Source organism: Macaca mulatta, chromosome 14, assembly GCF_049350105.2.
Source record: "Macaca mulatta isolate MMU2019108-1 chromosome 14, T2T-MMU8v2.0, whole genome shotgun sequence".
NCBI lineage: Eukaryota > Metazoa > Chordata > Mammalia > Primates > Cercopithecidae > Macaca > Macaca mulatta.
Genome location: NC_133419.1, coordinates 131,083,352 through 131,110,574, shown reverse-complemented (window position 1 = coordinate 131,110,574; position 27,223 = coordinate 131,083,352). Strand labels below are relative to the sequence as shown.

The 27,223-nt window shown below is 43.1% G+C and overlaps 1 protein-coding gene and 1 long non-coding RNA gene across 7 annotated transcripts in view; one reads left to right on the top strand and one right to left on the bottom strand.

The window, feature by feature from the left end:
• Nucleotides 1-27,223, top strand: part of LOC144334499 (uncharacterized) — a 68,887-nt gene that overhangs the window by 20,413 nt on the left and 21,251 nt on the right. The window contains exons 4-6 of one of the 5 annotated variants that reach the window (XR_013404435.1): nucleotides 5,057-5,233; nucleotides 5,898-5,962; nucleotides 7,040-10,007. The exons of 1 other annotated variant lie outside the window; for it this stretch is intronic. Coding sequence is in view for 3 of the 4 variants with exons in the window: in XM_077964704.1 (XP_077820830.1) it covers nucleotides 8,791-8,897 (107 nt within the window). In the remaining variant the exon portion in view is untranslated. Of the gene's footprint in view, nucleotides 1-5,056; nucleotides 10,008-25,413; nucleotides 25,540-27,223 lie in introns of those variants that run through there. 3 more of the 5 variants (XM_077964704.1, XM_077964703.1, XM_077964705.1) reach the window with 3 other exon arrangements.
• LOC106993535 (uncharacterized) lies at nucleotides 1,064-26,507 on the bottom strand. Of its 2 annotated transcripts, XR_013404436.1 has the most exons (5): nucleotides 25,455-26,507; nucleotides 4,054-4,136; nucleotides 2,784-2,908; nucleotides 1,845-2,615; nucleotides 1,064-1,354 (listed from the first exon to the last, which is right to left on the bottom strand). It is a non-coding gene; the product is annotated as an uncharacterized LOC106993535 (long non-coding RNA). The 2 variants fall into 2 exon arrangements; XR_003722851.2 differs by having other exon boundaries at nucleotides 1,064-2,615; nucleotides 25,455-26,427.

Genomic DNA, 27,223 nt, shown 5'->3' with positions numbered 1-27,223 from the left:
ACGTTCCCAGCTCTTTTGCAGGCCTTCAGCAGGCCTTCGGGAGACCTTCCTGGGCTGGCCCCTGCATCCTGCTCCCGTTCAGGCTCACAGACTTCAAACGCACCCTTCCTGCCCTCCAGCACACTGAGGAGGCACGCACATCTATTCCTACAGTTCCCCAACAGGCTCTCCCTTTGCACAATTTGCCCCTGTGCCTGAACAGCTTCCCCTATCTCTCTTCCACATGCCATTTGTCTATTTGGATAGCTGTAATCCATCTTTGGGATTCAGTTTCCATGTCACTTCCAGTTTTCTCCAGCCAACGGCTATTTCTCATTCAGATTTGTGGCACACTTTCTTTCACACTCAGCTGTTTGCTCTTTGCGGCACTGTGTGCATGCACCCACCATAACAAGTAGTGCATGACTGCTTGGGCTTCTGCAAACTCTACTGTGAGCCTCTGTGAGCAGAGCTTGTGTCTTGTTTACTGCTGTCCTCGCAGCACAGAGAATAGCATAGAGGAGAGACCCAATAAATACAATTTGTAAACTTCTAGTTTAAAGTAATGACGATAGACTCAAAGAAAAATTGCAAAAACCTTTCCTAGCTTTCTCTTACATTCACATCTTATAAAACCTTAGTAAAACTATTAAAACCAGGGAATTATCATTTATACAATACTCTTAGCTAAACTACAAACCTTATTTGAATTTCACCAATTTTCCCACCAGTGGCCTTTTTCTTATCCGCATTGCATTTAATCAGTATGTCTTCTTAATCTCCTCCAATCTGTGAGCTAGGTCCTCAGTCTTTCTTGTCTTTAATGACATTGATATAATTTTATTTTATAGAATGTTCCACCATCTGGGTGTGTGTCTGGTGTTTTCTCAAGGTTCGATGGAGGTTGTGCCTTTTTAGCAATACGCACAGTGGTGTTATGTCCTTCTCAGTGCATGGTATCCAGAGGCACATGATGCCCCTGTGTCTTACGCTGGTCATTTGCTTGTGGGGAAGGCTGTCAGGTTTCCCCTCTGTAAAGTTAACTGTCTTTCCCTTTGCAATTAATAAGCATCATGTGAGGAGATACTTTAAAATTGATAAATATATTTTAATACATCAAAGGGCAGAATCCGAAAGAAAGACAATTAAAAATATAAGTATGAGTTCTGTACCTGCATTTTAAAAGCATACAGTAAGGATAAAATAGAGAAAATGAGATACCAAATGAGACAGCAGGATGGATTTAGGCCACCAGCATCGCTGCACTTTCAGTCTCATTCAGAGAACTATAGCTTCTGGGTCCTGGGGTTGAGAGTCCTCTTCCTTTTGCTCAGGAGACCACCCTGGGATAGCATGTTTAGATCCGGGCACCATCCTTGAAGTTAAATACAGTCACATTGAATCAAAAGTGCATTTACGTTACCCAAATGCTACCATGCAACCTCGGCAAAAGAGAAAGACAACCATCTAAATTGTGTTTACAAGAGAGTAATCCTCGTTATGTGTTTGTGCATCCAACCCTTCTTTATCCTACTAATCTCATATTTTATATTTACATTTTAAGAACAACCAAATGGGTTTTCAAGAGTGAAGTGACTTAACACAATTTTCTCTTATGCTCATTGTTCTCCACAGAGAACAATTCCTTTGAAAAATGTGACTCCAATATGTAACAAATGAGAGCCTGTCCAGAGAGGTGAGCAAAGAGATTTTGGTCTGCTGGGGAAGATTAAAGGAATGGCAGGTGCTCACATTTAGAAAGGCAACACTCACCAAAGTGCAGAGTAGTCATCTTACTCAACCCGGGCTGACTAACAAAATGCCATAGACAGACTGGCTTTAACAACACACATTTACTTTCTCACAATTCTAAAGGTTGGGAAGTCCAAGATCCAGGTGCCAGCCAGTTTAGTTCTGTTGAGGGCCCTCTTCCTAGCTTGCAGATATCCTCCTTCTCACTGTGTCCTCACATGGTGGAGAGAGAAGGGCACATGAGAGAGAAAGGGAATTAAGAATAAGGGTGCAAATTCTACCAGATCAGGTCCCTACCCTTATGGCCTAATTTAACCTTAATTACCTGCATAAAGGCCCTATCTCCAAACATAGCCACATTGGAAGTTAGGAATTCAACACAGGAATTTGTGGTGGACACAAACATTGAATCCATAGCTGTAGTTATCCTCAAATGTTTCTTAGTCCATTACTTGTGTAACAGGATGTTCAAGTGGGACTTCTCTTTATTGTCTCACTGTCTGCTAAAGCCCTAACACTAAGCACAATAAGTGCCGACTACCTTCAAATTTAGAGAAAGGGGCAACACCAATAATTTGTTCCGCTTGCACTGATCTATCACTCATCTCCAGATGATATAAGAAAAGACTAAATATCCATTAGGGAGGAGCAACAAATGGTAAGCTTTCTTCAGAAAGAAAGTTGTAGCCTGGGCAACAAAGTGAGACCCCATTTCTCAAAAAAAAAAAAAAAAAAAAAATCAGCCAGGTGTGGTAGTACATGCCTTTGGTCCTAGCTACTCAGGATCTGAGATGGGAAGACTGCTTGAGTCTAGAAGATTGAAGCTGCACTGAGCCTTGCTTGCACCATTGCACTCCAGCTTGGGCAACAGAGCAAAATTCTGCCTGAAAAAAAAAGAAAAGAAAAGAAAAGAAAGTTGTATGCTGAAATGCCCTCCTAATCCTCCACTATTCAGGCCAACTGAGATGAGTTTCAAATAATCTCTAACAGGCTTGCCATATATTCCTTGGAATTGGGGCAGATTCTGGAACTAGTATCTGAGTCACACTTACTTGGAAGAAAATCTGAAGGAGGGAGTCTCTGGCTGTGGGCAGGGAGTAGAAGCTGTGCTGGCAGACTGAAGGGAGCTATGCGAATGGCAGGGCAAAAACACATTTCCTAAGGTCCACATGCGAACCTGAGGAAGAAACCAGCATGAGGCAGATTGAAAATTCTATCCAAGAGGACCACAGGAATTAGGGAGTGCAGGGTGGATGACCCCAGCAGAAGGAGACTGCAGTGAACCACCAGCCATGGGCTGGGAGAATGTCATTAATTTCTAGCCAAAGGAGACATCCCTGCACCAGAAAACTGCAGTTGGAAGTCTGCAAAGGAGGAGCTTAGAAGAACCCAGAGACATACCCATGAAAGAAAGGAGGAGCACTTGGGTGCTCAACTCAGAGAGCACCTACCTGGGCCTGCCAAATAAGGAAGACCTTTCCCATCCACTGCCCTTCTCCTTCTACCCCTGGCTAGCCCTGAAGGAGCCAACAGCAACATGAAGAGTGGGAAGTAGACCAGCCAGGAGGACAAAGAGAAGAGGCAAGTCTCTGCAAGTTTCCCAGCCCCAGCCAGGGCAAAGGTAGTGATTGAGAGCTTGGAGTTTAATAAAATATTGAACTGGGCTTTTAATATCTGCAAAAGACCAGAATATTCCATGGGATCTGCAGGAAGGAAGAAGGAATTGAAAAAAGTTATAACACAAAGTGGAGGAAAAATAAAGTTTCCTTCTATTAACACTGATCCCTATACAGCCAACTTTCTGGGTGTGCTTACCTGTAAAGCCACACAGAGCTCTGCAGTTAGAAGGGTTCCACCCTTGGCTTAATGCTCTGTTGCCATCTTGAAATTCTTAGTAGTTTTTAACATGGGCCCCACATTCTCATTTTGCACTGGGCCCTGCAAATTACATAACCAGTCCTAGTTACATATATAACAGGGACTTAGCCCTGTTCTATATGACCCCAATTGATAGAATGGAACCAATCAGTGGGAGGTAGGAAAAAAAACAGAGTTTAGCTCAATACAGTAGTCCCCACTTATCCACAGGGAATATGTTCCAAGACACCCAATGGATGCCTGAAACCTAGGATAGTACCAATCCCAACTATGTTTTTTTCCTATATATACATACCTATAATAAAGTTTGAGGTGCAACAGCAAAACTACATGAATTTTTTTTTCTTCACAATTTCACCGGTAAAAAATTCATTCTCACTGTAGATCTCAGCAACTTTAATATTGTAATTTTTATTCTTTCCTTATTAAGTCAAGAGCTCTCACCTTTTCACTTAACAGAAGCACTTCCCAGCTTCTTTTAGGCGTGTTCAAATGGCCAGCATCACCACTTTTGTTCTTTGGAGTCACTGTTAAGTAAAATAAGGGTCACTTGAACACAAGCACTGCAAAACAAATGACAGTCAATCTGATAACCAAGACGGCTCCTATGTGACTCATGGGTGAGTAGCACAGACAGCATGGATACGCCAGACAATAGGATGATTCATGTCCTGGGTGAGATGGAGTAGGACTGCATGAGATTTTTATCATGCCATTCAGGAGGGCAGGCAATTTAAAACTTATGTGTATTTCTGAGATTTGCCATTTACTATTTCTGGACTGCGGTTAACCACAGGTAACTAAAACTGTAGAAAGTGAAACTGCAGATAAGGGAGACTACTGTATCAGGACAAGTTTGTTAATACTCACAGCTACCCAGATTGGGATAGGCAGTGTAAAGGAGTCAGAGCTTCTGTTCATCAGAATCCATATGGCAGAGGTGGGTCAGCCTCTTGGCACTCTAGGGCCTCCAAAATCCTTTTTCAGCCCTGGGATTATCTGATTCTTCGATTAATGAATGTCTTTCAAGATGCCTACCTTACCAACTTAACCAGGAAATGAATTCACTAGTACTGTGACCAGGTAAGAGTATTTCCAAGGGCAGCCTATGAGCCCTCGGTGGATGGAGTTTCACTAATTCCCTCTGTTTCTGTCTAAGTTGTGAACTGTTTTCCTTTAATGAGAACATTATTGCCATTACTCACTGTATTTTTTTTTTTTTTTGATCATTGTTAGTTGGATCTTATTATGGCTGGCACATCATGACTCCTTTATTCTAAGAAAAAGGCTTTTAAGAAGTCCCAGAAACTATCTAGGGCTGAAAGCCACTTTCATTAATCATTATTTTGACAAAGAAGTATAAACAAACTGACAAATACTGTTCAAATTTAACATTAAAATTCGATGTGTATGTCTCAGTTATTGTGGTTGTCATTATTATTTTTAGTCAGGGAGATGGTTCCAGAAGAAAAGAAAGTCAGTTGCTTTCTGAGATCAGGTGGGAAGTTTATCCCGTCAGCTCCACCTTCAGAGTGCTAGTCTCTGGAGCCACAAGGACTGAAACTCTGCTTCTGAGAGCCACCACTGATGACAACCATTAGGCTCAAGAACCAAAAAGAACTGGGTATGCTTGATCATGCTCGTTAAACGCGTTTCACTACTGACTCACTTCTCCTGCATGTTGGAAAACGTTGAGTTTCTTTCATACCATATTTTGGCCTTGACCTTTGTAGCATTTAGCCTCCCTACAATGGGGTCTATGTGTTTCCACACCCTCAGAGCGGGCCCCTAATTATAGCTATCCATTAAACTGTCAGAAAGAAATCTCCAACTCAATCATGTCTTTATCAAACTCTGACTGTCAGTGGGGTCAAGTTAGGCGTCAAGTCTGACCTGCCCAGAGCCCCTGTCATGTGCTCATCTCACACTCACTGGGGTCTTTGTGACCAGGCTGGCCAGACAGCCACCTGGCCACCCCCAGTCCAATCCCACTGCATTGCCCAGACAGGGTGGAGCCAAGGGAGGCTCTCGAGCTCAGATAATGGGGCTGACATAATGTAAGGCCTTCTCCTTGACCTTATGTTGGGGAATTTTGTGCAAAGAAGTTATACGGGGTTGGCAAAGCCCTAAATTGGAAATGGGGACTGTACTAAACAGAGAGGAATCTAGTTTCAGGAGAAAAAAAGTATTCAATTTGGACCTGCTTTTGGAGATTATATAATAGAATCAGAGGATCTTATCACTACAAAGGAAATTGTACCTGTCTAACCCTTTATTTTACATTTCAGTGCAAATGTGACCGAGGGACTTGGGTTTTACATTTATTGCTGAGTCTGGTTTTCTTGAGTTTCAGGTGAGTCATATTTTAAAGGGAGCTCCGTAAGAATAAGGTTAATCCAAGGTTGTCATATGTGGCTTTATATTGTTCTCTAGTTGGTTCACACAAATTTGTTTTGTCTCCCTTACAAGATCATAAAATTCCCCAAGGATAAAGGTTATTTCTCCTCCATAGCCCATAGTGTTAAGAAAGAACTTTAAAGTATTTGTTGAGAGTTAGCAATGCTCTTTACTCATTTTTTCTGTATTTGAGTGTGTGTATGTGTTCCTGTGTGTCTCCCCAGATTACTTATAAACACTACCTGCAAATTAAAATAGAACCACCACGTTTTATTGCCAGTTCTATTACCGCATTTAAAAGATGAGGACATTGAGATCCAGGGAAGTTAAGTTACTTGCAGAAGAATGTTCAACTAGAATACGATTTAAACTCAGATCCACTTACTGCCCATTCAGTATTATCCCCACAGTACAAAGTCCCCTTCTTGTTATAACCCATTAGTAGATAAATGTTGACGGGTACAAAAAAAGAAGACATCAGAAATAGGTGGGGTGAATCAGCCCTTAGCTATTAACATTACTATTGTTATTAGCAATACCTTAAATACTACCCTGCCCATACAGCTGTTAGACTTTATTAAGATAAACACTCTTAACAGTTTCATGTATATGCCCACATAAACAATAACTGAAAGCAAGTTTGTGCCATATATATATGTGCATTTATATATGAATATATATTCATTTTCAGTTACACACACATACACACACACACGCACATTTTCCATTACACAAGAGGAATTTTGCCATATATATTGCTCTGTACTTTACTTTTTTCAGTCGATATTCCTTAGAGATCTTTCTATATCAGCACATGCAGATCTAATTCATAGTTTTCAAAGGGCAATTATGGTTGGGTATACCATGACTTATTTTAACCACTCCCCTACTCATGGGCACTTGGGTTGTTTCCAGATTTGTGCTAAGAAATGTGTACCTTTAACAACCTCTCCTGGAGGGATTTTAAGTCACTAGCCTGACATGAGATCAGTATTTCGAAATCACCAATAGTCTTATGCCTTTATTTTTACAGATGATAAAATTGAAGCCCAGAGAAGCTTGGGAGCCTCAACTATTAATGGAAAAACCATAACTAGAACTCAGTTTTCCTGAGACATTTTTTACTATTCATTCCACTGCCCTTGGGTCACTCCAGGACACTGAGCACACTTGCTTTGGCTATTTGGAGAAGAGGCCAATAGACACAACTGGCTTCATCTCCAGGGACACCCAATATCTGGCAGCCCTCAGCCCCAGTAGAGTCTTTGTTGAAAGAACTGATTCATAGACCGGGCGCGGTGGCTCACGCCTGTAATTCTAGCACTTTGGGAGGCTGAAGCGGGCAGATCACGAGGTCAGGAGATCGAGACCATCCTGGCTAACACAGTGAAACCCCATCTCTACTAAAAATACAAATTTTGTGTATATATATATACACACACAAATATATATATATATATATATATATATATATATATATATATATATATAGCTGGGTGTGGTGGCAGGCACCTGTAGTCCCAGCACTTTGGGAGGCCGAGGCGGGCAGATCACAAGGTCAGCAGTTTGAGACCAGCCTGACCAACATGATGAAACCCCGACTCTACTAAAAAAAATACAAAAATTAACTGGGCGTGGTGGTGCACACCTGTAATCCCAGCCACTCAGGAGGCTGAGGCAGGAGAATTGCTTGAACCCAGGGGGAGGAGGTTGCAGTGAGCCGAGATCACACCACTGTACTCCAGCCTGAGTGACAGAGCAAGACTCTGTCTCAAAAAAAAGAAACAAAAGAAAGAACTGATTTATGAAAAGATTCTTATCATGATTTTCATTTTACTAGTCCAAAGATCACTGAGTTTAAACTCCCTATTTTAGTAGATGAACCAAAGAGCCTTGAATAAAGACGTAATTCAATAAAAACTTAATCCTCTCATAAAATGGAATATTCTCTGGTTCCCCAATGAACCCCAAAACTTATTAGATTTCTTCTGCAGATGATGTGAGATGGGTTGTTTTACCTAACTAACCCCATTATGCCTTTAAAAATACATTATTATTTAAATGTTTACATTTCTTTTATCCTGCAAATGTACAAAACAGCAAGCCTAGCGTTTCTGGGAAAGCCGGAGCTGGTAGAGGGAGTGATCACATGGGGAATTTTCAGTTGCTCATTCAGGAATTAGGAACAAAAAGCAGATTGGGGTAGTCCACATGTAGCTCACAGATCATCCCACGCAGGCAGTTCCTGCACGTACTGCATAAGGAATTTCTCGCGAGGAGGAGGGAGCAGCCAAGACAAGAGCTTTCTAGGGGTGAGGATCTGAAGGCTGTGCTGACTTCTCAGGTTAGGTGCTTTTTGCTTGTTTGTTTTTAAAAAACAAATAGAATTTCTTTGCTAAACAGCAAAAACCAAAGTTTTCAGTTTGGTTTCAACCATAAAAATAATAGCAATGTGTTTGTTAATTTATTTGTCAGCCTGACTGAGCTAAGGGATGCCCAGATAGCTGGTGAAACATTATTTCTGAGTGTGTCTGTGAGGGTGTCTCTGGAAGAGATTAGCATTTGAGTCAATAGACGGAGCAAGTAAAATCTGCCTTCACCAGTATTGGGTAGGTATCATCCAATCCACTGAGGACAACAACATGGTAGAGGAAGGGTGCGTTTTCCCTCTCTTTTGGGGCTGGTACATCCACTTTCTCTGCCCTTGAATATCAGAACTCCAAGTTCTTGAGCCTTTGAACTCTAGGAATTATATAAGCACCTCCTCTTTTCATCCCCCACCAGGGTTCTCTGACCTTTGGACTCAGATTGAATCATACCACCAGCTTCTCTGGTTCTCCAGCCTACAGACAAGCCTGTCATGGGACTCCTCAGCCTTCAGAATTGTGTGAGCCAATTCCCATGGTAAATCCCCCCTTGTATATATCTAGATCTAACATATTTGTTCTGTTTTCCTGAAAAAAACCAACTAGCAATCATGCATTGAGCAATTGCCCTGCAAGCAGTGTTTCCAGTGCTTTACATGATCACTATTATACACCTTAGGACAAGCTTAGGACAAATGAGAAATGCTTGGGACCTTCTGCATATCAATTTCTTAACAGCCTCTTAACCATTACTATGTTCCACAGGGTGGATCCCACCAGTCTTGGTTTGGGGGATATACACAGCTAACATCAACCCTGCACTGTCTTCCAGCCCCAGGATGGAGGCTGGGAACTGTTATTTCTACCTTACTTCAACCCTGCAGTAGCCCAGGTCCCACTCTCTGTTTATGCACACACACCCTTAGCCCTTAACGTGAGAATTATATGCGGTAGTTTGAAAAGAGATGAGCTAAGTTTAAGGGCACCGAGGGCCGTCTATCATTCCTTCTGGACAAGATCATCTAACATAGTCCCATAGGCCAAGAGACACATGTCATGTGTTCATGAAAGGGTGATGGGACCCTATAACTCAACTCTTGTGTGGCTCGCCAAGCCCCCGTGTAGGGTGGCACTTGTGGCCTGAGGCCAGCCAACTTCTAATGTTATCACTAACCTTGTCCTTATGGTTCCCCTGGCCTCGTGTTGAGCCATACCAACCTTTCTCCTTAGGCAGGTCCTCTCCTTTTCTTACCCTCTCCAGCTCATCTGCCCAGAGCAGGTTTTTTCTAATCTTGAAAGTGTTGTGGTTTTTTGATGCTTTTTAATTATCTTTCCAATCTGTTGTCATCAACTTTAGTCACTCTTTCTTCCAAGTGGCTTTTTTCGGATTATTTTCTCTGCTATGAGTCTAAAAAGACAATTTTAGAATTACAGAGCAGAAATTCCACTTGCTTTGTATTTGACTGTGTTGACTCTGAGGTTTAAAGAAAAAAAATTCCTGGGAACAAATAGCATATCTGTTATTATGTGCAAACATTTCCTGGCTATAAGTGCTCTCTGACCTCCAGATTATGCCTCTGAACTCAGAAAAAATAAATTTTTATTTCAATAAAATAACTTAAGACACACTCAAAATCTTTGGAAATGATTGTCCTCTAACTCATTAGGATTTCTCTGCTTGCTTCTGTGGCTTTTCTATTAAGCCAAAAGATTCTAACTGTTCTTTTTCTTAAGGTGGAATGTTTAGGTTTAAAGATTCCCCCATGTCTTTCTTAGCATGTGATCATCTCTGCCTCTAAGCATATTTTTAAAATCTATGAAGAAAACGTAATGTTCCATGCCTTAAGGGTTTATTCAAACTCTTCGTCTAGTTTCTTCTAATCAAAGCTATGAGTTCCTGGTAATTTAAGCTCAGGAAAAGTACAAACACATCCCTAGATTTTCTTCCTTCTAGAATAGGGATCAGCAAATTTTTTCTGTAAAGGGCCAAAGAGTAAATATTTTAGGCTTTGCTGGTCACATGGTCTCTATCACAAGTACTCAACTCTGCCCTCTAGAATGAAAGCCACTATAGAAAGTACATAAACAAATGGACATGACGCTGTTCCGATAAAACTTATTTACAAAACCTAGCAGTGGGTCCCCAGTTTACCCACCCCTCTTCTAGATAATAAGGGAGAAGAGGAGGAAGATGTTGGTGACCAACTACAATTAACATTGAGTGCTTTGTCTCTGAAAAATGCTGAGGTAGGTACTCTGTAAGTATTATCTCACTTAATCACCAAACTTCCATACATTAGGTACCGTTATTAAACTCACTTTATAACTGAAGAAACTTAGCTTTTAAATAGGCCAAACCATTTTCCCACAGTCAAATTACTAGTAAATGGTGGAGCCAGAACTCACATCTGACAGCAAAGCTCATGCTAAGCTATGCCATAAAGCAAACACATTCATCAAATGACTCAAGCCTTTGGGTAAACTTGTTTAAGAAGCCACTTAAAAACACAATGGTTTTTAAGCTTAGTAAAGTCTCAGGATTCAAATTCAATAGGAAAATTGAACATAATTTTAATTTTCTTAATCCACATAGACTTTAGGTCATTTAAATATTTAGTTGAACAAACATTTATTATGTCTTTATGAACCCCACCCTACAATAGTGATTTGAGGAACATGAAAATAATAGAATTTAGCTGCCTTAATTCAGACACACTTGCAGTCTTTATGGGGGACGGACCTTTCCTCCCCTTTCTTCTCTTACAGTTCATCTTGGTTTGAAAAAGCAGGCCCACAGCTGGCATTGCTTAAGGAAGGCAACAAAATTTATTTGAAATTGTCCACAGCCACAAATGTCTTTGCCTTTCCAGCCTCCTATGATTAATATTTTCACATGGATTTTTTTGTTCCTTTTATGATAGTGCTGTAAGCAATTCCTAGGGAATTTAAAGTGATCTTACAAAAGTCTTCTCCCAAGATTTAAAGCCCCAAGTCCTCATATAATCTTTCCCAGGACATCTTTTAGCCAAGATGTTTACCACTGAGTATCCAAGTCAAAGAAGCATCCCAAACTGTCTAATCAGTGTCTGCGGCTACCTTAAAACACAGCTTCACCCCTCAACCCCTCTCCTTTCTCATGTCTACACTTCTATAATTGGTGGGTCTCTCTGTGTTCTAAGGGGATGAGTTAGAAAATTGGGCATGTTTGTAATAAACAAATGTACTTAAACAGTACAGAATCACATAAAGTAAAAGTGAAAGTTCCTACTCTCATAAAGCTAACAACCCGTAATAGTTTTTACCTCTGTCAGTTCCAAAAAAGCTTCTCTCAGCTATCATCCATGAAATTTCTTCTCTTTACCCACTCTCCTTACCCCACATAAAATGCCTTTTTAATTTCCTTCCCTTCCAAGTATATCTGTTTAATTGTTATTATGCCTCATTTGCACTAAGTCCAAATGGAAACCAGCCTATGGTAGTGGGATTTGGTGTTGTTTTCCCCAAGGTCAAACCTCACACAGCTGTTCAGACCGAGCCCTCTCCAGCTCCCAGCAGCTGCCCAACGTTTATGTTATGTTAGAGATGTTCTCTAGTTGCAGAGCCCAGAGAGCTTGCTGTTCAGCCAAAAGAAATCCTCAGGGAAAAGAGTCGGAATGAGTGGTTGCACGTTATGTGCAGGGTTGCTGGGCACCTCCTTTGTGTTGCATTTCCCACACGTAAGCTAATGCAAACCACTGCAGATTAACCACTCGAACCCACAGCTTTTTGGAAAACCCTGAGTTCTTGCTTCCTCCACATATAGAAAGTTACCCTGAAAAGCCAAGAATGTGCTAAGGACTGCTCTCTGGGATTGAAATACATGTCTCTGGTTAATAGTCACCGAGAAACTAAGAAAACAAGGTGGTGGGGGGCCAACTTGTGTAACTGCAGTGACTTGGAAAAGCATGGAATTCAGTTCTATATTATTATGGCACTAATATTCTTAATAAATAGATGAAATTTGACAAGGAAAAAAGAGAGAAGGGAAACAGGAGAAAAAGAAAAGATGAGATTCTACATTTACACTGTTGAGTTCTGTTTGGTAGAGCACCTCATCTATACTTATGAGGCTGTCACATGACTGCCATTCTGTGGACATCTTGACTCCTCCCAACACACATCAGCATCCCCAGTTGCCATGGAGTACCGCTTTAGCCACGGAGTACCACACACCCTTGACCAGCAGACTCCACTACTGTCCCACCTGCAGTATAATACCTCAGAGACAGACCCAGGTACATATGCAGCTCCGAGGAAAATCAGAGAAGGAGTTAATTTCCCCAAGGGACACCCTTGACAGTCAATAAATACTCTGGCTTCCCATCTGTTCTGTGGGCAATTCCTGGGGGTTGATGATTCTGTATGCTTCTCAGGAAAATCAGCAAAATTGAGCTCTCAATGTGCATGGCAGCAGCATCAGTGCAACCTTCTTATGTTGGCCTCCTCTTCTTCTGTTTCTCATTCTCTCATCCCTCATTTCTGCAACTTAGAATCACCTCCCAGATAAACGACTTTGCTTTCAGGGGAACCCAAGCTAAGAAGGTCAGTATTTTCACAGCTGCCTATCCAGAACAAGATATGCTTTGGGACCAACCATGGCAAAATCACCTCAACCATGGCAAAATCAAAGTTCATATTAGGGTTATAAAAGGATAGGGTTGTTTGATGTTTTGGAATAGTGGTTAAGATTTAAAGAGTTGGGGCTTTCCAAGGCCTCTGTTTATATATGCTCATTCTTTATAGCTTGTCATTCCTGAGTAGCATAGATACTGTTCATAGGAAAAATTCATCTGTTATGGCACATGAAAAGAGACATAGTTTTTTACTCTCCTGTCTGCCTTCATTTTGGTCTGTCAAGGGTATCCAGCAGCCAGAAGGAGTCATAAAAATGGTAATGGAGAGTGACATTAGCAAAATGGCACACTGGGGAGTATCAAGCCTTGTTCCCTCACAGAGACACAACAACAACAACAACAAAAACCAAACAAACAAACAAAAAACCAAAAACAGGATAAAGTATTCTAATATGAGCTATGAAAAACAGTCAAAGGTCTACAGCAGTCAAGAAAATGCCCAATCAAAAATAAGTAAAATTTAAAATGGTAGAAAATTTTGTGGCATTTTTACTCACCCTTCCCCTCCTTTCTCTGACATGCCACCATCTTGGTCTGAAGGAGATGGCAGTTCTCAATCCCATCACTTGAATTGGAGGGAGCAGAGTGGACCTTATTCACAATGTCCTAACTTACCTGGGGGCTTCCTGAAGATTGGTCTCTTGCACCTAACTCAGAGCTGAGGCAGTGAGAAGTAGCAGCACTATCTGGGAAGCTGCAGAGAGACTAAGACTTGTAGATACCTGGGCTGACAGATGGAAACGTAGAATAGACCATTTAAGTCCCTGAGGAGAAACTGAGGTAAGACTCTGTGGAATTAAGACATGTATAAGCAGCTGTGTATATGGGGTGATAGAAATGCCATGCACATCTGGGCAAGATGCATGCTCAGAAAAGACCTGAGACGACTTTAACCTTTCTCCTCAGACAGATCCAAAGGCTCAGAACATACCTGGCTAATTAGATGAGGATGGCCCTGGCACAAAGCCAGCCTGTGAAGACTGAGAGAAGTTTATGGTTTTGTTTTGTTTTGTTCTGTTTTTTTCAAGCACTCAATTTTCAACAAAACATCACAAGGTACACAAAAAATCAGAAAACATAGCCCATTCAAAGAAATAAAATAAAAAGACAGAAACTGTCCCTGAGGAAACACAGGATCAGACATAAGACAAAGAATTTAAAACAACGATCTTAAATATGCTCAAAGAGCTAAAGAAAAACATAGATAAAGAATGAAGGGAGGCTGGGCCCAGTGGCTTATGCCTGTAATCCCAGCACTTTGGGAGGCTGTGGTAGGAGGATCACTTGAGCTCAGCCTGGACAATATGGTGACACCCCTGTCTCTGTTAAAAAAAAATAGCTCTGCATGGTTGCATGTGTCTGTAGTTCCAGCTACTCAGGAGGCTGAAGTGGCAGGATTGCTTGAGCCTAGAAAATCAAGGCTTCAGTGAGCCATGATCCTGCCACTGCATCCCAGCATGGGCAACAGAATCAGACCCTGTCTCAAAAAAAGAAAGAAAGAAAGAAAGAAAATCAGAAAAACAATGTATGAACAAAAGAAATGTATCAACAAAAAGATAGAAATTATAAAATAAGCCAAACAGAAATGATGGAGCTGAAAAATATAAAAACTGAATTGAAAAATGAATTAGAAGGTTTCAATAGCAGACTTGAACAGGTAGAAGAAACTATCAGTAAACATGAAGATAGGACATTTGAAATTATCAAGTCTGAGGAGCAGAAAGAAAAGAGAATAAAGAGAAGTGAACAGAGCCTAAGGGATTTAGAGATACTATCAAGAGGATCAATATATGCCTGTGGAAGTCCCAGAAAGAGAAGAGAGAAAGGGTAAGAGAGCTTACATGAAGAAGTAATGGCTGAAAGCTTCCCAAATTTGAGGAAAGACATGAATCTACAAATTCGAGAATCTCAATGAATTTCAAGTAGGATAAAACCAAAAGCACCCATGCTGAGACACATTGAAGACAAACTGCTGAAAGGCTAAAACAAAATCTTGAAAGATCAAGAGAAAAGTTACTATATACGGTAGATCCTCAGTAAGATTAGTTTCTTATCAGGAACCTTAGAGACCAGAAGGCAGTTGGACAATATTTAAAATCCCAAAATAAAACAAACACACACACATACAAACAACTGTATCTAGCAAAACTGTCCTTCAAAAATGAGGGAGAAATAAAGACAAAACAAAAACTGAGAAAATGCATTACTTCTAGTTCTGCCCTACAAGAAATGCTAACGTGAGTCCTTCAGGTCAAATAGAAAGGTTGCGGCCAGCGGTGGCTCAAGCCTGTAATGCCAGCACTCTGGGAGGCCGAGGCGGGCGGATCATGAGGTCAGGAGATCGAGACCATCCTGGCTAACACGGTGAAACCCCGTCTCTACTAAAAAAAATACAAAAAACTAGCCGGGCGAGGTGGCGGGCGCCTGTAGTCCCAGCTATTCGGGAGGCTGAGGCAGGAGAATGGCGTAAACTCGGGAGGCGGAGCTTGCAGTGAGCTGAGATCCGGCCACTGCACTCCAGCCCGGGCGACAGAGCGAGACTCCGTCTCAAAAAAAAAAAACAAAAAACAAAACAAAAAAAAACAAATAGAAAGGTTGCTATAAAGTAACTCAAAGAAGATATGAAGATCTCTGGTAAAAGTAAAGATATGGACAAATGTAAAGTCTGGCATTGTAATTCTGATTTATAACTCCACTTTTTATTTTCTGTAGGATTTAAAAAACAAATGCATACAAATAACTATAAACCTATGTTAATGTGTACACTATATATAATTTGTGACCTCAATAACATAAAGTATTGGGAGTAGTTTCAAAGAAGTATAGTTTTTATATACAATTGAAGTTAATTTTGTATCAATTCACAATAGAATGTTATAATTTTAGGATACTATCTGTAATCCCCATGTAACCCCAAGAAAATATGTATAGAATATACACAAAAGGAAAATAGAAAGAAACCAAAACTTGTCACTACAAGAAAATCAACTAAACCCAAAGAATGAATGGAGGAAATAAGGAACAAAAAAGCTATAAGACTTACTTACAGAAAAATAACAAAATGGAATAAGAAAGTTCTTCCCTATTACTAATTACTTTCAAAGCAAATGGCTTAAATTTCCCAAACAAAAGGCACAGGTTGCTAGAATGTATTTTTTAAAAAGCATAATCCAATTATATGCTGCCTATAAGACACTCACTTTAGATCTAAAGACACACATAGGTTGAAAGAAAATGGATTGTAAAAGGTATTCTATGCAAATATCAGCAAAAAACAGTTAAGAGTGGCTATACTAAAACCAGACAACATACTATTAGAACCTTTACAAGAGACAAAGAAGGTTATGATATATTGATCAAAGGGTTAATTTACCAAGAAGATACAGCAAATATAAACATGTATGCACCAGATATCAGAGTTCCAAAACATATGAAGCAAACATTGACAGACTTGAAGGGAGAAGTACACAGGCCTACAATAGTAGTAGAAGATTTCAATACCCTACTTTCAAAAATTGATAAGACAACCAGACAGAAGATCAATAAGGAAATAGAGAACTTGAACAACTACAAACCAATTATAACTAGCGTGCATATAGAGGACACTTCACTCAACACCAGCAGGATACATATTTTCTCAAGTGTTACCTGGAACATTCTTCAGGATGTGCTAGTCCACAAAACAAGTCTTAACAAATTTAAAATTATTGAAGTCACACAAAGTATCTTTTTTAACCACAATAAGATAAAACTAGAAATCAACAGTAGAAGGAAAACTGGAAAGTTACAAATATGTGGAAATTTAACACACACTCTTAAACAACCTATGTGTTAAAGACGAAATCACAAGGGAAATTAGAAAATACCTTGAGATAAATGAAAATGAAAATACAACATACCAAAACTTATAGGATGCCATGAAAGCAGTGCAAAGAAAAAAAATGTGTAGCCATAAGTATTTACATTTAAAAAAAGAAAGATCTCAAATCAACAACTGAATTTTATACCTTAAGTAACTAGAAAAAGAAAAATGAGTGAGAGTTTATGTTACAAGGAATCAAAGAGATTGTGCTGCTCCTGATGGCCTGACCTACTCTGGCTTCAGTGATTCCCACAATGTTTCAACATCTGTAGCTGCAAACTTTCTGCAGCCCACACTTCCAACGTCTTGCAAGATAGTTTCACATGTGTGTTATGTTCCACATGTTCAAAACTGAACTCTTCACCTTCCCATTGAAATTTACTTTGCCTTTTGTGGTTCAAATCCCAAGCCACAAAGTCTTCTCTGACTCTGCTCTCCTCCACTATCCTCCACTCCAGAGCAAATTGGGGGCAGTGCCTCTACTGTGTCATTCATACCTGCTTTCTTTCTATTTCTAAACCACTGTTTCCATTCAGCCCTCAGAACTTGTTACTAGATACTGAAATAGCTTCTAATTGCCTACTTTCTGCTTCTTTGCTATGAGTGTTAAGTGTTAAGGGCATGGGGTCTGCGCCAAAAATTTTATTTCTGGCAGTTTGGACTCAGGAAGGTCACCCAGCCTATCTGTGCCTCATTTTACTCATCTGTAAAATGAGATATAATCTACCTCATAGATTGAAATGACAATGAAAGGAATTAATTCATGTAAATCTGTTAGAATGGTTGCTTGAATATAGCAGGTATTCAATAAAGGATGACTATTATTATTAGATTGTGGCATGGATTATCTTTCTATACCACAGTTCTGATAAAGTCATTCCATCATAAAAAAATAGTGGTCCCCATTGCATATAGTCTTAAGTCCTTAACTTCAAGCTTAAGCCTATCTTTCTGTCCTAATTTCTCATTGTTCCTTCCAGTAACTATACACTCCAGCCTGGTCTGTTTGATGTTCATAAAATATGCTCTGCACATGTCCACCTTATGAACTATGTTCAGGCGGTTATTCTTTTTGTCTGGAAGCTCTCTCTGTTACCATCTGTCAAATTCTAGCTGTATTTGAAAGTTCAGGTCAAATGTTACCACCTTTCCCCCATGAAGCCTTCCAAGATCAAACTGGTCATAGGTACTTTTTCCGTCCTCTGTACCCATGCTTTGTTCCTTTGTTTTAGCAATTATCAAAATCTTCTTTGCCCTACAGTTGGCTGTGCATCTTTATCTACAACCAGTACTCAAAGGCAGGGATCTTTTCAATGCTTCTTTGTTGCCCCAAGACCTACAGTGACTAGCAGTCACACTTTGCTTTTTACATATCTAACATTCAATGACTCTGAATGTTGAATTTATATGGACCTATTTTTTATTTCTCCAAGGCTATGCTCATAGGTTATGGATTGAGAGAGAGGACCAGTGTTGACAATAAAATCCTTCATAAAATAGGAAACGACTTTCCTCTTTCCCATTACATATGATATACCTTAAAGAAGGAAATAGCTTGGAATTCTACTGTAGGACTTTGATATTTATTATTACATATGACCCTATGGGTTGGATATCTCTAGTTTTGTCTCAAAATCTTGGGCGTGACTAAAGGATCTGATATAGTTAGTGAAGAAGTATGCTGCTGCTACTGGTGGTTTTTGGAAGCTGCCCTCTAATTGGCATTAACAGTTCTTACAGAAAAAAGGAGAAATCTTACTAATTACTTTCTCCTTAGCCTCACTTCTTACAAATCCAGGTGGAGTTAACTGGATTTATCCTGAATCCCAAAAGAATTTATAGCCTTGTATTCCCTTTGCTGTCTCTTTTTCTTAATTTCAGCTATTATCGAGCCCCTCCATGAGCCAGACTCTGTCCAGGTCTTTGGAAATACCAAGATGAATATAATTTTCCTGCCCTCAAGGAGATCTCAGTTTTATAAAGGGAAAATAGGGCTATATAAACAGATGGCTAACAAGTGATGAGTCGGAGGATGGAGACATGGGTAAGATGTTGCACGGACACAGAGGAGAGACTGATGGACTGTTCTTGGGGGATCAAGACTGATATATAAGGAAGGTCTTAGAATATGTGATGTTTGGGCTGAGTCTTGATGTATTAATTGGAATAAAGTGGACCCAAGGGATGACATATGAAGGAAAGGCCAGAGCAATGCATGGGCTTGTTTAGAGGAACCCCAGCTAATTCTATGACTCATGTTTTTATAACATCTTGAAATACGTTATTACCATGACAGCCATGTGATGTAGGGGGTATTTTCATCCCCAGTTTACAGAGGAAAGACTGGAGGACCACAAGGATTAAGTAATTTTCCCAAGGTTACTTTGCTACTCAGAAGCAGCATTTACTGAGTTTCCACCAAAGAGAAGGAGTATAAATATCTGCTCTCAAACCCATGCTCAGAGCAAAAACAAAATCTTTTAACACTCAAACCAAGCAGCTGTGCAAAAATAGTGCATTTCCTCTTAGGAACCAAAACGAGACTCAGACCTGAAACTAGAAGGTGTCTACCACAGCCACCCCCTAACGCATCCCTTGACAAGACATGGTATCTTGTTTCTAAAGGGGAAAGAAGCTCTTATAAATAAGATTGCAAAGACATCTTAAGACAACAAATCACTCATTTAAAAAAAGGGAACGTTCTGATGAGTTAAGTGTAAATGAATCAGAAACATATGGATTCAATCTACTTTAAAAGGCCCCACGGAGTTCAGAGTAAAGGGCAAAACCCTTGGAGGAGATTACATTTGGGGAGTTTTCCAAACCCAAGGCCATGAGTTCTGCCAGGCTCAGAGCTAGGCTGGCATATGGATCTCCAAGGAAACCAGCAGACTGAGAACCTCAGAGAATGATAGGGGTTGATGTATCCTGAGTCCTCAAGCCCAGACATGGACATTTTCAAAGCAACGTGCCTCCTAGAAACACCTTTGCTGAACATCTCATTCTGGACACAGGCTAGGACACCAAGTCCAGCCAATAATTTCTCCTTAGAAACTCAACTTCCACAACTCTAAAAGGGTATAGAGGTTGAACCGAAACCCTTAATCTTTCCCAAAGATCCCCTCCCTTTGGATTGAACCTTTGTGAACAACGTCCACACCATGCTTTCTATCAACACATCTGGGTCCTTGGGCTCCAGAGCATTCACCTTGGAAGATGAAATTGAGACCACAGTCCTCTTTGGAAACATCAGATGGGAAATGAATGTGCACAGAAATATTGAACACGCTCAACTAAACAGGAAGCACTGTACGAAAAAGGGAAAGATCCAGACTCATCAGTCTGGTTGGGTTACATCAGCCATGAAAATAAACCCAAGCAGTAGGCCTGGAGCCCAGAGAGATCAGGCAGGTTTAATGGAAACCAGGCAACGAGCAGGTGTGTCTCTCTGAGCATAAACATCCTTGATGGTACCCCATGTTCCGTGCCTTCTCCAGGGTCTGAGGTCCCACCGTGGGATGAGAGCCCGTCTCACTGTTTGCTGGACCTCCATTTCTAAACCCACCCAAGTGCCCTCTTCCAGATAAAACTCTAGCCTGCTCTCTGGCTGATTTTTCTTTCTCACGGTAGGGTTGTCATGGAAACGGGCCTTTCCCATCCACCACTGATTGAATCAAGTTTCGGGGCAGGGGTGGGGGGAGTGCTAAGAAAAATGAGCAAGTGGAACAGGACTCTCCCCAAATGCTGCTTAAATTGAAATCATCTGTTCTCACAGCCCAGGCTCCCCTCCCCAGCCACACCCCGGCAGCTGTGAAGGTGGGCGGGGCAGCCGCCCTCACCAACAGGGTGGATCAGAGTAAGGTGATACACTGAGAAATGCACTGAGAAATGCACTTCAGGCTGCTTTTCCCAGCTCCTCCTGCATTCCTGCTGCCAGCTTTCACACTGGGCATGAGCCAGCCTCTGGGTCCCTTTCCTGGGGCCACAGAGATAATGAGGAAGTTCTAGGGATAGGTGGGGAGCTGAGCCTCACAGGCATTCTCTGTCTTCCGGAAGCTCCCATTGTCGCCTCCTTCCCCAGACAGACCTTCTCCCTTGTCGATGCCTGAAATCAGCCACCTTCGCATTTCATTTCTTTAGCTTAGGACTTTGATACTTAAGGCAAACAACCCAGGTGAAGAAGGACTAGCAATGCCTTAAAGTGAAGAAAGGAGCTGGCTGTGCTGCAGAAAGTGGGCATCGCCAGCCTTAGTGAGACAAACTTGCTGAGAGCCTACTGTGTGCCAGGCATGGTCCTAGATATCAGGACACAGCAGCGGGAAGAACACTGTGGCCTGGGGGGCAGGGGACACACACACTGTCCAGAGGAGTTCAGGAGCCATGTAGAGCACCAGAGACCAAAGATGCTGCCGTCATCCCCTTGCCTGGCTCGCAGGCTAGAGTCCAGAGCCCCAGGGCCCTGTCTAGCACTTCCTTCAGCTAGTCCTGCCCTTGCAGGGAGGGTTCAAAATATCTGAGGAACTTCTTCAGATGCAGCAGTGAGCTCCCTGGCCTGTAGAGCCTGAAGGGCTGCCTGGGGTGGATGGACAAACGGCTCACAGCCTTCCTTAGCCATGCCTCAGTGTGCACATCTGTTACTTCAGCACCAAGAGTTCTGATGCCCAGAGGGCAGGGAGGACAAGTGCAGGAAAGGACACTGCTTAGCAATGTTACACAGATGGCCGGCACTTTGGCTGAATCTGGCCCAGCCTCTTGTGGGGGGAGATGCTTCCAGAATCCAGTTACCCCTTCCTCCCACACCCCAGGATCTCCAAATCCACAGGGTTGGGCGGGTGCCTCCAGAGCCAGCACACTGTCAGTGAATGTTCTCAGCAGGTTCATGGATAGATAGAAAAGGTGACCCGGAAAGGGGTGAAGGAGAACAAAAGGCAAGGGTGCAAAAACGGGGACAGGATTCGGTGGTGGGCTTCTTGCCCAGCTTAATTGTTTTCATCCTCAAAATGATTCCTAACAGCTGGGCCAGGGATCATCCTGCTCAGATTCCACAGACTGCGGAGGGAAGCCAAGGGACTTGGCAAGGGAGTCATGAGGCCGGTGCACAAGTGCGGGAAAGGAAGGGGTGAGAGAGGCCCAGCCATTCTGCTCTGTTACAGCTTTTATGGTGGGTGCTTTGAAGAGAGAGGGGTTGGCTACAGCCCAAGCTGAGTCCAGGCTTTCCTGCCAGGGTGTCCTCCCTTCCCTCCACATGACACCCAGGGTGGTCACCTTCAGACCCTTCCCTGGACACCTGACCTGTGACATAGCTTCCAATTTCCTGTTGTCTTGTGCCAGCTTTCTCAGGTGGCCGGAGCAGAGAGCCAGCAAGGCCAAGGGGTAAATACAAATCCCCAAGGAGATAAGTGAGCAGCATTCTGGTGTGTGGCCCCAGGTGGCTGCCCTGACCCTAACAAACCATGGGATACATGTTGGCCTCTGGTCATGAGAGGAACCAGCTGCAGCATGGGGCTGAACAGTGTAACCTAGCTCTGTCCGGGCAGCTGTAGCTCCATCAGCAGCAAAGAATTGCACATTTCAGCCCCTGAGCTTAAACGTGTGTGGAGAGCATGGCGGCAGTGCATGGCTGTCCCCAGCAAGCAGCCTTGAGGTGGAAGGGATTTCAATACATGTGCTAGTTTCTTCCAGGCTGTCTTGGTGGCATGATTTAAGTAATTATAAAACTCTCTAGCATATAAAATAGGTGACAAATACCAGGATAAAATTAAGCACTGGAGATAAAGAGCCTCAAACTAGGAATTTAGTCCTCCTACAATATAATTCCATCTGAATTCTAGCCATTCACTCAATCAATACCCGCTGTGTGCCTAGGAAGATTAGCAAATTTGCCAGACACTGCTGTAATTGCTTATCCTCTCATTTAATCCTTGTAACAGTCGTGTAAGGCAAGTACTATTATTATCTCCATTTAACAGATGAGCCCACTGAGGCACAGAGAAGATAATTTAATTAACTCACCCTAGTCACAAGGCTAAATCCTAGAGCAGGCCTTGGAACTCAGTGCTCTTGACCATCGTCTGTATACTATGTGAAAGTACTGTGCTGAGTTTTGTAAGGGAGTGAAAATACATTTACGATGTGGCCACTGCCCTTGGGGAATGTACCATCCTCAAGACTTAAGAAGGCTCTCCATGCTGGCCTGCACAAATTTCCTGCCCAACCTGAAGCTTTGACCTCTGTATACCTTGGGTCTTTGGGCTTCAGTGCTACAGCCAGGCCATCATCGGCCAGCCCCTCTCCTTTCCCTACCCATTAACCCCCCACAGCTACTGAAATCCACCTTATAAACCTCAACCTGTTCTTCCAGACAGGTCAGCCAGAGCTCCTTCCTACCTTGACCATTACCCTGAAGTTACAGAAAGGATTATACAGCCCTCGCCTAGCTTCATGATAAAGATCTTGTGCAGAGGCCAGAGGACACAGCTGAGTTGGGCCCACTGCCTGGGCGCAATCTCCCCAGCCAAATGTGAACCAGGTCAAACAGCAGAGAAATGAAACACATTGAACTGCCAGAGCCCATTTGGCCTAGCCCAGCCAGCAAGGCCACCCTCAGCTGTCCGCTTGCCAACAGGTCACTTGGCATTTTAGTGACAACCCTCACCTGCATATCTGGGGGATGGCACTTGGCATTTGGTCTAGAAACTGATTTCTCTGGGACCCCAAGAGCTAGCACAAAGTGTTATAAATGAGCAAAAGTCAAAGAGAAGATTTCATTAGGAACTTAAATGTGAAGGCTCCAGTCAGGGTTGCAGCAAACAGGGCCTGAAGGACCACCAGTGTCGGAGTGATGAAGACACACAAAGAAAGCCCAAGAGGGATAGGAACATTCTGGAGCTAGTGCGCGCTATCAGACACCATCGCAGAATGTTAACCGGTGACTGGATCTCCTTCCCTGGGGAGCCATTAAAACACGGGTGCATTTTGAAGACAGGAGTTGGAGGAGATGATCTGTCCATCCCACTGTTTACTTCTGGCTCTAGAGTCACCAAGAGTCTTCAGAGAGGGCCAATGGCTTTGTTTGGTGCCTCTCTTTTGCCACAGCAACTGCCTATGTCAGAGATACTAGGGCACGGGGGCCTCTGAACAGCTTGTAACAGCACCTCGGCTCAGAGAGAGAGAAAGGGCTTCTTGTAAAATATGCCATGGTTTTACCAACATGGGGCATGATGTGGATGAGGAGGGCAGGATAAATCAAAGGTGACCCAAAGGACACCCCCTTTCCTGAAATCAGGCTTGGTTTTATAAACCCATGAGGATTCCACTGTATTCTAGGAGGGAAGCCAGGCGGGGCTGGCAGAAGCCCGCAGGGTGCCCAGAGCTGCAGCAGCCTCCAGCTTTGGGTTTCCAGAGTAGAAGGCAGGTAACACCCAGCTGTTGCCCCCGCCTCCCTCCTTTGCAGTGCCCTTGTCCCTGCCATCACAAGTGAAGGCCCAGGATCTGAGTTGCCTGGGTTATGGCAAGTTCCAGGAGGTGGCAGCCGTGTGTAGTCTGTGAGGAGGATCTGACTCACCCCCAGCGCCTCACCAAGGTCACTGTTGGTGACTGGGAGGTTTCCCACCCTGCCGTGCCCCCCCACCTCTGGCTGCCCAGGAATCAGAGATAGCTTCATGGGCCGTGGCTAACCCAAGACAGGCAGCACACCCATGTGTGCGGACAGGGCTCCAAGGCTGTGCTCTAGAGTGGCCATGAAGCTCAGCAGACTTCCAGAGAAACAGGCAGGAAGCAGGGGCTTCAGGGCACCAGGCCTGCTGTTGCCAGCACTGCTGTCCCAGGCATCACAAGCCTTGCTCCAGAGAACCTCAAAGTGCAGCCCTACATGATCTGAGTAATTTTAGCTTCCCCTTTGATCCACGCACCCTTCCCAAAGGGCAGCGTTATACAGTTCTTGTTACACACACTCACTGGCATTTAATTCCTGCCTCTTCAAACCAAGACAGGAAAGTAATCGTCAGAGTACCTTCTAAGAATGAACAATAAACTGGAGATAACACTATGCACTTTTCAGGATCTCAGAGCTGTGTAATTTTCCAGTGTATAAGGCACTGGGCCCTGTTTGCCTAGAGTTTCTAGGGTAAAATACTCATGTGAAAAGGTGCCCAGGTCTGGCTTCTGTGAGGCAGCAAAAAAGGAAGGGCCTTGGAAACATTTTTTTCCCACTCCACAAAATATAATAACAATATGGGAAAGGAACACCCCAATTAAAAATAAGTGGTTTGTGGCTTTAAAAATAAAGTTTCTCAGTGTTTTACAGAATCATAAAGTATTCAGATTGGGAGGAGCGTGGGATACCGTGCAGGGCCAGCTTCATGCAGTGCAGCCACCCCTTCTGTGCCATCACTAGCAGGCTGGTGCACACACTGCTTGTCTGTCACCAAGAACAGGGAGCTCATTACTATGTTTTATATAATTTTTTCTTAGATTAAGCCCAAATTCCTTTTTCTGTAACCTCCAGCAAGCATTGCAAACTGTGTCCTCTGGAGCCGCGATACATACCTCCACCGTGCCCGCTCTGTGACCTCCTTCAGATCTTTGAAGATAGCTGTAGCATGCCCTGCAGTCCCAGCCTGCTTCTCTCCGGGCTACATGCATTGCTTTGGCAAACAACCTAATTCAGGAGGCCGCTGGCTGCCCGGGTCTTTTCCATGTTAGGGCAGGTTTTGGCAGGGTGGCGGTGACTGCCGCTCGGCCTTCTCCAGCAGCGTGCCTCCTTGCTTTCCGCTGTGCCCTGCAGGAGTTGTGCCTGTGGACAAGCAGCCTCTCACATGGCAGCTCTGGGGCTCAGCCTTCATCAGACCATGGGCAGAGCTGGATTCTGAGAGTAGAACGACTCATGGGTGCTCCGACTGTCTTTCCTCACAGAGGCAAACAGGCTGATGCCAAGTCAAAATCTCCAAGAGAAGAAACGTGCCTGTCTTGTACTCTGCCATGTCCCCAGTAACAGGCACAAAGCAAATGCTCATAAGGACTTTCAGATGAATGAATAAAAGAATGAAGGAAAGCAAGCTGGGATCAAGTGGGGCGATACACACACACTTCTGTGGATTGAAAGTCTGGACCTCAAATGTACGGGATCCCCTGCTTGCAGCCCAGGGCCTGTCCAAACCTGGCGAGCCCAGCTCCGAGGCTGAGCTCCACCACAGCTCTGCACACCACCCCACTTCCATCCTCCATGGTTCCTTTAAATGATCATTGCCTCCTCCTCCTTGCACCCACGCCAATCTCTTCCCATTTCCTCTTCCTCCCCTTTCCATCTCTCCCAAGGAACTCCCTTATCTATACAAGTTCCAGGACATTCTTCTGGGATGTAAATTTCAAAGAAAGCCAAGCAAGAAAAATAAAAAAGTGGTATAAGACCTTGTATTGCTTTCGGGGCCCTAGCTGATATCCTTTGGCCCTAGACTGATGTGGGGAGGACCCCCACAAGTGCTCATTGTTCCAGCTGCATGGACAGCAATCCTGGGTCAGGAGTTTGGAGGGAGAGACTGTCTGGTTGCACCCATTTTTGCAGGGATCTTTAGTAATGAGGCCTGGCTCACAGCCTCCTGCTCTAGGCCCATATATTGTTGAGCAGCAGACAATGCAATTGATCTGTAAGTGGATGTTTTATTTTTTTATTTTTCCCCTCCAGGGTAAAAAGCAAAAGGAACTCTGGCAACTGGTGATCTATAAACTTAGCAAGCCTCAGGACAGTCTATCTCACACATGGAAAATAACTCCTGAGCTCTCCCTCACCACCCCCACCTCTGGAGATAAACTGTAATAAAATCTTAACTGGCTCCCCTGTTCTGACAGATAGAGGACGACTTGCTTTAAAAGACCTTCATGTTCTGTTGCTGCCAAAGACATTTAAACTGCATTCAGGAGTGACTCCTCTGCCTAAAACACTGACCAAGCCTGAGGCAGATTTCCCTGGCAGAGGCTCCATGAGCCATGTGCTCTTGGTGGGCAGGGCTGCTGAAGCTGGGTGCAAGGGCAGTGGGAGATGCCACATTCACCCTGGGCTTGCTGGGCAGGAACCGTAGGTTGCCTTTGGGCCTCAGGTGTAGTGACTGGAAGGTGTCTGACAGCACAGCATGGTGGGCTGGGGGATGCAGATGGGATGGACACTTCCTGTCCCCCAAGCAGCTCAAGAGAAAACTGCTCTGAATGGCTCTTATTTATAAGGAAAATGTGGCAGAGGCTCATTTACAGAAAGGGAGAAAGCTGGGGCCTGAACTATTCCAAAGCCCTTGGGGAAAGGGACTGAGGGGAGGCGGGGAGGA